Source organism: Magnolia sinica, chromosome 13 (genome assembly GCF_029962835.1).
Source record: "Magnolia sinica isolate HGM2019 chromosome 13, MsV1, whole genome shotgun sequence".
NCBI classification, from domain to species: Eukaryota; Viridiplantae; Streptophyta; class Magnoliopsida; order Magnoliales; family Magnoliaceae; genus Magnolia; species Magnolia sinica.
The window spans coordinates 48,906,340-48,918,425 of NC_080585.1; the positions used below are offsets into that span (position 1 = coordinate 48,906,340).

The 12,086-nt window shown below is 41.9% G+C and overlaps 1 protein-coding gene across 1 annotated transcript; it reads left to right on the forward strand.

The window, feature by feature from the left end:
- Positions 1-771: 771 nt before the first annotated feature.
- Positions 772-10,448, forward strand: LOC131223744 (uncharacterized). Its single transcript, XM_058219241.1, has 4 exons — positions 772-2,028; positions 8,560-8,781; positions 8,868-8,959; positions 9,425-10,448. Exons 1-4 carry the CDS (start codon positions 886-888, stop codon positions 10,140-10,142), a joined length of 2,175 nt encoding a protein of 724 aa, XP_058075224.1. The 5' UTR covers positions 772-885; the 3' UTR covers positions 10,143-10,448.
- The last annotated feature ends 1,638 nt before the right edge of the window (positions 10,449-12,086 follow it).

Consider the following 12,086-nt stretch of genomic DNA (forward strand, 5'->3'; position numbering starts at 1 on the left):
CATTAAAAGCTTCCTATAGTCACTTGTAATGTTTTGGTAAGTAATAAGGTAATGTTTTGGTAATGTTAATAAGGTTAAAAAACCTGGACGAAGTAAAATTTTTTTTTTTTTTTAAAAACCAAATATCAGCTTGATCAAGAACTTTTGTGGCCCATTAATTGTCAATCTTGACTGTTTCTTATGGTATGGTCCACCGGAGAATTGGAACTCCCTCAATTTTGGGCCCATTCCATAAAATGATCTTAAAAAATGGATGGACGGCTTGGATTTAGTACATACATCAGGGCCCACGGTAAGGGCCGCACCCAATCGGCTCCCCATTCAAACCTAAGGCGGGTCCCACCGTGTGAACTTGGTTGTTTTGGAAGCAACTTTGCAATTTTCAATTGGTGTGGAAAGCATGAGTTTAATCGGAAGTATCTTCGGTATATGCCGTCAAAGTAATGGTTCTCACGTGATCGACGGAGTGGATTTTACACGGACAACATGGTGGACCCCACAGAGCTCGGTTGTTTCACGCTCTACATAAGACAGTTGCGGTAGACGATTGTGGTCCCCCTATAACGGTAACATAACGGCAACCTCACGCTCCCCTTTCTCCGTCAATCCGTACCGAAAGAATTCAAATCTCACCCATAAAGAGAAAGGCGGGATTTCGAAAATTTGAAAAAGTAACCGTTACGTAACGGCAGCCGTTACTGCCGCGTCACTTTCTATAACCCCTCTCTCTCCCTTTCCACTGCTTTCGCTCATCTCATCTTCTTCCCAGAGAAGAAGAGAAAAGAAACTCTCTTAACCTCCCGAGTCGACTCGGGCGATTCATACGAAGAGAAAAAGAGAGGTAGCATTTACCTGGTCAACTCGGACCGATTCAAAACCGATTCAATGGCGAGTCTCAACCCAGGTATCCTCCTCAAGCTCCTCCAGTCCATGAATTCCGACACCAAGGTCGCCGGAGAGCATCGTTCGGTCCTCCTCCAGATAGTCAGCATCGTCCCGGCTCTGGCAGGCCCCGATCTCTGGCCCAACCATGGCTTCTACGTTCAACTCTCCGACTCTGCTCACTCCACCTACGTCTCCCTCTCTGAGCGTGACAACGATCTTATCCTTGCCAACCGCCTCCAGCTGGGTCAGTTCGTCTATGTCGACCGCCTCTTCTTCGATTCTCCTCCACTTCCACGCGCCTCTGGCCTCCGCCCGATTGCAGGCCGCCACCCTTTCATCGGCACGCCCGATCCGTTGATCGCCCGTATCTCACCATCCAAGCGCGGGTTTGTAATCCAACCTGTCTCTGATCCTGACCGCTCGCTGGATCCTGTCTCGGCCTACATCTACAGCAACAAGAAATCTGAAGAGGATCCGAAATTCGACAATGGCGGGTCCCGCCCGGTCCTTGCCCCAAAAGAGAATGTACCTGCTGCTGAGAATTCTGATGAGAAGAAGGGGCTGGCGCCACCGGAGAAGCCATCAGAGAAGCGACGGTTCTCATCGCCAGCTGGTGTGAAAGAACGACGGTCGTTGTCAACTGGGAAGAGGAATTTGGGGCCTGCAGCAGAGCGGGAGAACTCACCGGCACCTGCGAGGAAATCAGGGTCACGGCCTTCATCACCAGTTCCATCAAAATGTGAGGTGCCGAGCTTGGTTGCCGCAAAGGATGAGAACCGTCGATCGTCGAGGGAGCCGGCAATTGTTGTGCCGTCCAGGTACCGGCAGCCTTCCCCAATTGGGCGGAAGCAAGCATCGCCGAGTGGGCGGAGGGGCTCGCTTTCGCCTGGGAGGAGACTTTCAGGAGGATTGAAGGTCTCACCAGTAATTGCTGCTGCCGTCGCTGATTCAGCTGGTAAGAAAAAGATGGCAGCGATGGCTGCAGGGATTTCCAAGGTTTCGGATGCATTGGTGGGGTCCACAAAGCCAATTCGGAAGAGCTGGGAAGACCCAGCTGCAGCATCCATGGGGGCCTCAGCTGAGCAGAAGGAGAAGTTGGTTTCGAAAACCAAACCGGATTTGCAAGCAATTTTGAGGACACAGGTATGGGTATATTACATGAAAATGATCAGTTTTTTTTTTTTTTCTAATTGATTATTTAATCCTGCTTCGAATGTTTTTGATTTTATTGAATTCATGGGTGATGGTTGTTTGGTGTTCAATCATATTCTTAGGTTCAAATCATAGTGAGAGATCCCATTCTAGGCAATTTCTTGGGAAATTTTCAAAATTTGAGGTTTTTCCTGGGATATTATTGGGAAATTATTGCTGAAATTTTATTTAAAAATATTTACTCTAAATCACCAAATAAATTCAAATTTTAAGTATATATATTTATATAACAAATTCCTTAAATGGCAATAGTATCGCGGAAAAAGGTGACATTTTAAAAATCTGTCAATATTTTAAAAATCTCGCAGTAATAATGCTTAGTGTGCTTTTTTTGGTAATATTATCCATGAGGTTTTTAGAATCTTGGTAATATTTGTCGCCATTGTGTGCCGGAAAGGCTGTTACAGGGCCGTAACGGCTGTGACAGCTGTTATGTAAAAAATAATATGTCGCCACCATTAATGGCCTGTTACACTTCCTGGAAAGGCCATAACAGTCCTGTAATGGTTTGTTACAGGACAATATAAGTTTTTCAAATATCTTTTACAACGTTATGGGGTAAATATATGTTTTTTGGGTTTTTTTCTTTTAATACAAAAGAGACCGTAATGGCCATTACGGGGGCCGTAATAGCCGTTACAACCCGTATTGTAAAGGTAATGGTGGTAGCCATTATGGCTACCCTTACCATTACCGAATACCTTGTTTGTTGCATTGGTTTAAATATTTAGAATTTATACATAAAATTGCAAAAGAATGAATTGATTTTTTTTATTGGGTCTTGTTGTAAAGACGAGATCAAGTCTGGATATTTATCTGATTAATTGAAGTTAAAAACAAGGATAAAAATGAGCATGTTGGTGTTGTATCATATATGACCAAAACCCAATATGCACAAGACAATACACACAAGCTTCAGTCCTAAACATTCGCCAATATCCACAAACTGCATTGAAACACATTAATGAACATTTCTATGTACTCATTTCTCTTAATTTGGATCCTTACTCTTGCTCCGGTGGTAGACTCTTAGGATTTTCAACACCCGGTCAAGGGTTGAGTATCTATAGGTGGTGAAATCCCACTAAGGCGTGAGTGTGTGTAGAAAAAAAAAAAAAGAAAGAAAAGAAAAGAAAAGAAAAAAGGCATGTGAAAATGCGCATATTGAATGGTCTTGATATTAGGTCTACCTCCATTTAGATGCTTAGGATCATCTAACCAATGTGGGTATGACCCATTAGTGATAGATGGGGTCCATGTATGTCGTTTAGTTGTGAGAAATGTGTGTGATCAAACGTTATATCAAATGACCCCAATGCCCTGAGTTTGTTAAGCAAAAGGGCACAGTTAGCCTTGCCACCATCCTTTCCATCAGTGTTATGTCAATCAAAATCATATTGGGGGGCTTTTTAACTATACCCGGAGAAAATAGGGATTTATTTTGGAATAGTAAATAAGCGACAGTTTTATACTAATGGACAAAAAAAAAAGAGTTTATATATCAAAATGAGGAATTACTTAAGATTGCTAATTAAGAAGGTACCCCAAAATGACTGTTTTTTACGAATTGTGTGGATAATTCATAAGAGTGAAGAGATTAAGAAGGTTGTTACTCACAAAATTCAAGTTGGGTGGAAAAAGTGGAGATGTAACTTTGGACTTTTTTGTGATCTTTATGTACCAACAAAGCTTAAGGGAAATTTTATCAGTTGACTATAAAACCAGCCATACTTTATGGGAAATAATGTTGGATAGTTCAAGAACAACATGTTCATAAGATGAGGGTAGCTAAAATGAGGATGTTGAGATGGATGAGTGGCAAGTCCAAGGTGTTCCGTAATAGTAATGGTGGTCGTAAGGCTATTATGATATGGGCCATAACGGCCATTACAATCTTTAAAAAAAATAATAAAAATCAGTTCAATATCGTTACAGGACTGTTACAGGTCATTTTTCTGTTAGACGATATCATGGACAATATGAGGAAGGATAAAATTAGAAATGATTGCATTCAACAGAACTTGGGTACAACACAAATAGGAAATAAGACGATGGATGGTTCAGACATGTGCAAGGGAGACCGAGTAACACTCCTGATCAAGAGTGAGTTGATTCAAATTGAAGGCTATAAAAGGGTGAGAGAAAGGCCCAAAAGGACATGGGGGAGGTAGTAAGAACATACTTGATCAACCTATGGTTTAGATATGGTCCTTGATAGAGTAGAATGGCATAATAGGATTCATTTAGCTGTATAAGGCTTAGATGACGATGACGACGATGGTGAATAAGGGAGGGGTTCTTATGGAATGGACCAAAAGCAATAAGACGATGGATGGTTCAGATGTGCAAGGGTGACCAAGCTGCTTGTCAGGAGGAGTGAGTTGATTCAAATTGAAGGCTATAAAAGAGCAAGAGAAAGGCCCAAAAGGACATAGGGGAGGTAGAAAAGACTTGATCAGCCTATGGTTTAACCAAGGATATGGTCATAGAATAGAATGTCAAAATAGGATTTATTTAGCTGAATAAGGCTTAGATGACCACGATGATGATGGTGAATAAGGGAGGGGTTCTATGGAATGGACCAAAAGCTTTTATGAAAAAAAAGGTCAATTAGGCCGAGTTGCCCATCACCCTGTCTTGCATGACTTGACTTAGGACAGAGTCCAAGCCATAAAATCGTGCATTTAATGGGAAATTCATGATGTTCTTAGTGTGATTGGCTTGTATCAATTGGCACTTATACATATTGGTTATTAGATGATATGTCAAACCATGGTTTAAAATCTGGGTTGTGTTATGGGATTGGAAATTGATTATCTTTGTTTATTTGATTTTTGTGGTAGACATTTGATAATAGGATTTTCGACATATAAATCCATATTTTTGGTCCGTTAGGATAAAAACCCTCCCTTATTACTATTTCCATATAAACCCCTCTCTTTATTAGATATGGTATAAAATCTCATAATTTGACCTTGAGCGATAAAACAATGACTGAAAGTAGTGTTGTTAATGGGCTAGGCTGGCCTGTTGGGTTTACAGGCTTGGCCCACTTAGGCTAAATTTGGCCTACAGTATCAGGCCTAAGGACTAGGCCTGGATTTAAAATTCAAGCCCGCTTCTTAATCGGACCGGCTTGGACCATGAAGCCTGGCCCTACCCAACCCATTAGGTTGCAATGGTAGGGGAATTTAAAAAAAGAAAAAAAGAAGCTAAAATTTACACAAGACATGATTCACATTGATCACGTCTCATTGTAATGTTTATGAGAAATCCACACTCATCACTAGATACGACACTCCAATTAGGCCCAAATCCCAAATATCAAACCCATCTGTGATTCAAGTGGACACACGATTGGAAACAGTGTAAAGGATAACACTCACCCTCCAAACTGTTTTTCTTGTTGCAGCCCACCTAAATCACTTATGGGCCTGATTTTTGGGCCATATGCCTAAATTTTGGTGTGCCAGTTGGAGTAGATTTCATATAATCATCATGGTGGGCCATGTAAATTCAAGGGTGGATGCCTCTTTCCCAATTGCTTCCTTTGGTGTGGCCTACATGAATAACAGGTCAGCCTGATTTTTTAGCCTTGGCCCTAACATGAGATTACACATCTAATAATTGGAGTGGATTTCAAATATACATAACGGTGGGCCCCAAAAAAATCAAGTGTGACGTCCCTCTCCAAAGCGAGAGATGAGAAGAAGGTATGGGCAATTTTTGCGGTTTCTTTAGAAGATGAGTTAGTTAAAAACTTTAGAAGAGAGTAAATGGGTATAAACACTTTTTTTTTTTTTTTTTGGAATTTTAAAAATACGCTTGATAAGTGGAAAAGATAGTGGGACATCCACTATCATTTGGCAATGGACCAAATGATAGGAGTTTATATGTTAAAAACCCTTCGAACTTGTTTGGCTAATTAGACAATTTTCCGAACAACGAAGAACAAATGAATTATCATTTCTTAGCATTCATAAAGCATACACAAATGCAATTTGAAGGCTACTTCCTCATTGTGAATGATTAAAAGCAACATCATTATCATTTGAACTTATTTGGCTAATTAGACAATTTTCCAAACAATGAAGAACGTGTGAATTATCATTTCTTAGCATTCATAAAGCATACACATACAATTTGAAGGCTACTTCCTCATTGTGAATGATTAGAAGCAACATCGTTATTATTGCAAATATTGTTTTGAAAATTTCCTCTTGATTAAGGTGACCATTTGCAATTCAATTCACTTGAGCACACAAAAGAAGCCTACTTGAGACGGCAACTGCAATCTTATTTATCTTTCACTCTAAGTAAGATTTGGGGACATTCAAATCTGATGGGTCTTCGGACACAGATTGGAATCCTCTACAACAACTGTAGCAGTGCCTTCAACACCACTGATCTAAGGGGTCCACAGTGTTGTGTGTGGGACATCCACTCTTTCCATCAGGTGCAAACTCAATGGGCTTAAAATCAGCCTGATTTACAAACTAAGCTGAGATGCACCATAGGAGACAATGGGATGGGGACACTCGAAAAATCAACCTGACCCAAAACTCATGTGGGCTGCATTGTGTGCATTTAAAGGTTTTACTCATGAAAACCTTTAAAGGTTTTACTCACGATTTCACATGTTTGACATGGTGTGGCCCTCCCTCCTAACCTATTTTGAATCACGGCCCGTCAAGCTGATTTTTAGTCTATATACAGTCAACATGGTGGGGCCCTGATGGAGCTGGGAGCTGAGGTGCTATAGGTGTTTCCTACAACAGGTGTTGTAGAGGATTCAATGTCATTTGGATACAAAAAGAGCAACTTTGAGAGTATGTTTGAATGCATGGAAACCTTCATTTTTAGAGTTTAGACCTTAGTGAAAGATCCTTCTAATCGGAGCTTCCTAGCCATTTATACTTGCTAACATTTTGAAATGGACGCATCCCCGCTCCCACACCCAAATCTGTTGCCACTCTTGCAACCCCAATTCTAACTAATCTAATTTGAAAAGAAAACACTTGCATTTGATTTCTGTCATGGACAGTGGAATTTGCCTTCTAATTCTGTAGAGTCCTTGCCTCTAAGATGGCCATTTTGATTTTTAAGATCTCTGTCTCTCCTTTTCAATATCAAATCTTTTATATGGTTGATTACTGTCATGAGGATGCCCAAACATCAACTGCTTGTAATTTTATTCTTTGAATTTTCCTCTGATCTTGGTTATCAAATAAACAAAAAGGAACACCAAGTTAGGATGCAGATCAGAGCTAGTCTGATGTGGATTCTTCTTCTCACCTTAATCTGGTAAAAATTCATTTCTGGGCCCACATGGATGCAACTATGGGCTTACTTATTACCATTGGATAAGAGTGTTCGCCGTCAATCTACACGCAGTGACATATGCCAAACTGGTACATTGGGTGGGAGACATTGTATGGATCTTGTATTCTAGATCAATTCATCAGGTGGGCCAGTGTATGAACAAGGTTTACAGTCATCCAGTTGTTTTTTATGTTTTTTGGTCCACCTGGTAAGTGAACTGAATCGCCCTGATTTTGGTCAAGGGGATCTAGTTTGTCTGCCCCACTTGATGGACTGACTTGAATCTTCTAACGTATGCTCGCATTTTGATGGGCCAGCAACAAATTTACTGCTAAAATAAGTTTTTTTTCCAGCCATCCATTTGTTTTGTATGCTTTGGCCCAGCTGATGAATGAACTGAATTTCCCTGATTTTTGGGCAAGGGCATCTGCACCATGTCCCACTACTTGATGGATTGCACTTGTATCTTCAAATGCGTGCTAGCATCTAACTTTTTTGTTGATTGATGTCTTAAATATGTAATTCAACAGCGTCGATGACAGGTTTGATGCCATCGAGCAGACTTTGATGCCATTGAAGTCGGCTCGATGCCATCAAGAAAATCCTGAATTTATATGTTTACTCTCTGGACACTTTGGGTGCCCTGTTCGATACCATCGAAGGGTGATCGATGCCATCGGAAAAATATGGAATTTTCATGTTTGGTCATTGGAATGTTTTGGCATTAGTTCGATGCCATCAACGGTTTAGTCGATGCCATCAAAGTCCATCGAACTGTCGTGCAGGAAATATGCAGAATTGCGTAAGTGGCGGAAATTTTGCAGGATTTCTTGCGGAGTTCTTTCCTATTCCAATTGTGATTCTTATAGAGGTTTTAACTATGGGTGTAATTGGGATTAGGGTTAATCTCAGAAGCTTTCAAATTCGTTCCTAGGGTTTCCAGCTTTCATAGTGATTATCTGACACTTTGTGTTGCGGTTTTTTCTTGAAAGAGTTTTTTCACGTTAAATTCAGAGTCCATGTGATTGTGTTTGGATTGTGCGATTGGATTACTAGATTCATCTCTGTGTGCTTCTGCAGTCCCCCAACATTTTTTATGGTGGATTTCTAGTTACATGTTGCCTCAATTGTAACCTGCAGGTAGCTATGTCAAGGCGAATGAGTGATGCCAATGGGGGCCAAACCAATCCAGAGGACGTCTCCACCAATGAGAAACCAAGGTCTGGTGATAAGATCGAATGTCTCCCTGTACCGGAGAAGCCAGTCCGCACAACCCCAAAAATCACTGTTCATGAACGGAAGTGGACAGATGGTAGTTTCCCATTAGATGGCATCCCGCCTAACCTGGCAAGGCTTGGAAAGGTAGTAATGAGAGCTCTGTTCTATTTCTTTTGAATCCTTTTGAACTTTGCTCATGCAAGTTTTTTACTTGGATGATTATTCTGCAGGAAGCTCTACAAAGGAGAATGCTTGCTTCTACAGCTGCTGCTGAGGCACTTGAAGAAGCCTCTGCTACTGAATCTGTTGTGAGGAATCTAAGGTAGTAAATATCTTTTTCCATTTGCATAAAATCAGTTGTTTTTTAGTTTTATTAGTAAGGTTCTCTTTTTGGATAGTACTGTTTTGTTCATCTGGTGGGCCCCCCATTCTGGAATTTTAGCCACTTGATCAATGTCCATCAAATGGACAGTCATCTCTTTTTGGATAGTGCTGTTTTGTTCATCTAGTGGGTCCCCCATTCTGGAATTTTAGCCACTCGATCGATGTCCAGCAAACGGACAGTCAGATGGTTTGGAACATCCATTCGATAGATTGTCGGACGACCATCTCCTGTGCACGATGGGCCTATTGTCTCAATGATCTTGATCACCAAAAGGTGGGTCCCTAATCAATTGTATATTTCCTCATGCAAATGGGCGGCCCACCTTATGAACGGTTTTTAGCGATAGCCTGGTTAATTGATTTTTATTTTTTATTTTTTATTTTTCCTTAAATGTTGTATCAGCATGTTCTCGGATCTCTGTTCTTCTTCATCCAAGGCCAGATATCCACTGCCTGTCATCGATCGATTCCTGTCACTCTACGAAGATGTAATGAAATCATCATCAATTATCGAATCTCTTGCAGTACGCCGCACCTCCAATGCCGATCGAGACCATTACAACTCTGCTTCCCTTGAGCGGTCCAAATCAGTCTCTCTATGGATCGAAGCTGCACTGGCTACTGATCTTGAAGCCGTCTCCCTCCTAACCCACCGAACTGAAACTCCAACAAAAGTCCTGAATTCAGAAAAGCCCATTGCCTCACCTCCACGGACGAGCGTTTCCAAGAGGCCATCCCTCACAACACCTGCAAAGAAGCCCACCAAGGCCCCAGCCTCGGTCCCACCTGCATTGTCACCAGATTCCTCCACATGGGTCAGAGGGTATGGAGTGGGAGAGACGGTTGAGCTCGCGAAGAGCCTGCGACGGGAAATGCAGGCCTGGTTCCTGCAGTTCGTCGACGGTGCGTTGGATGCCGGATTCCAGGTGCTGGGGGAGTATTCCGTCCGGGAGAGCGGACAAGTTGCGGTGGTCCTGTCACAGCTGAAGCGAGTGAATGAGTGGTTGGAGAGGGTGGGGGAGGCGGGCTTTATGGAGCTGATCGAACGGTTGAAAAGAAAGATCTATGGGTTTGTCATTCAGCATGTGGGGACAGCGATCGACGGCTTGAATTTGAATTGAATTCAACGGCTGGATCTGTTTGGGACATGAGCATCTCTGTGTCCTTCTGTTTCAGTTATTTCTGTTGGATTCTGATGGAGATGATCGGACGGTTAAAATGGAAGATCTATGGTTTGTCATTCAGCATGCGAGGCCAGCAACCAACGGCTTGAATTTGAATTGAATGCAACGGTTGGATCTGTTTTGGATATGAATGATCTCATCTGCATTTCCTTTTATTTCCGTTATTTCTGTTGGATTCTGATGTAATTTTTCTTTTAAAAATAAGTAAAACTTCTTCCGGTGTATGGTGGATGCACCGAACAATTTTTTTTTCATGTACACATACACCGCTTCACACGTGTCGCATTGCAACGTGCTCAAGATCAAGGCCGTTCATCAGGCAAGCCCATATAGTATCTGTGAAATGTAGGCTGTTCCAGTGATTGGAGTGGCCCTCGTTTCAATCAATGTAATTGTTTTATGCAAGTGGTTTGTTGGTCAGTTCTTTTGAAAATCTGTTCTCCACGTGGGGTCCACTTCGTGATCAAAGTTATTAAGCATGTGGGGGCCACGTGTGTGTGGCCCAGATCTGAGCATACGGCAACATTGATCAGGATCCAGTGTTTCCATGCAACTCTGTTAGCTATCATCAGAAATATGCATGAAAAATGGACGGTAAAAAACTCAGTCCAAGTTCTGTACGTATTTGTGGCGGACCTGATTGAGGCAGGCCATCTGTGCGGTGGATACACCCGATCTGATCTACGGCTTGGATGTCTCGCAAGTCGGCCTGGAATTAGCAAAACTCTATTTTGCATAGTCTAGCACAAATCCTATTCAAGTTCTAGCCAGTTTCCAACTAGGTGGATCGGATCGTGTGTAGCTCATTTGATTGGTTTGATTTTATAATTGTATGCAAAATGATTAAAGGAAGAGAGAATCACAGCTGCAAACTTAAAAGTTTTATATATATATATATATATACACACACACACACATACACACGGTACTATGAGGTCCACCTCATGGGAACTTCTCATGAGGTCGAGCTATGTGGGCCCTGTTGGGAAAAAATATGACAAGTCCAGAGGCCCGGTTATGAAATGGACTAACTTTGCTAGTACCGCTCAAGATTCCGAGGCAACAAGTCAAACTGAGATAAGGCGAAGCCTAAAGGAGAGACTTAGCTTGGATTGCAGGGAATGAATCCCGATCGAGATTTAAAGAGTCAAGAACCATAGGCCAAATATATAAGACGTATAAAATTGTCTCGGATAATGAGCCAACAACGTCTAAACGACAACAATTAAAGTCCCAAGGTTATAAGGCACCTGATCGATCACAAAACCGATCCATAATAGATCGGTTGTATTGTCGGCTCTCGAAGCGAAAAGGGGTATCGGTTACGGACCGACTCTATTTCGCCCGACAGAAGGCAAAAAACCTTAACCCTTGCAGTCAGTCGAGACTCATCTCTTTCTAGAGTTGGATAGAGCTGAGTCGAGTAAGGAAGAGACGGTGTAAGCATAAATGCCATCCCGAAAATCTTGTAAAAGGATTTCCGACCCCGAAAATCTCGGGATCGGGAAGCATTCGTAAACAAATTGCAACCAAATTAAATTTCCGAGATATTCGGAATAAAATCTCTGCACGACGGGACCTCCCATTCCTATAAAAGGAGGACATCTCCAAGATAAAAGGTACGCAGAAAAATACCCCAATAGGACCTTTCTTCCTGTCCAGTCGTTGACTTAAGCATCGGAGGTTCCTCGGCTCTATCCAAGGTCCCCTTACACCTTTCTTGTGCAGGTGGCGACACAGGAGGAGATGTTTCAGGTTTTTTATATCAACAGGCCCCATCATGATGTGTGTCAAACATCTACCCCACTAGTCAGATGTACCATTCCATGGCAGGCCACATGCTTAAAAAATTAAGTCAATCTACGAGGGCCACACCACATA

Coding starts and splice junctions, on each gene's coding strand:
- LOC131223744 (XM_058219241.1), top strand. CDS start 886: ATGGCGAGTCTCAACCCAGGTATCCTCCTCAAGCTCCTCCAGTCCATG. Junction 2,029..8,559: donor AAGCAATTTTGAGGACACAG/GTATGGGTATAT, acceptor TGTAACCTGCAG/GTAGCTATGTCAAGGCGAAT. Junction 8,782..8,867: donor ACCTGGCAAGGCTTGGAAAG/GTAGTAATGAGA, acceptor ATTATTCTGCAG/GAAGCTCTACAAAGGAGAAT.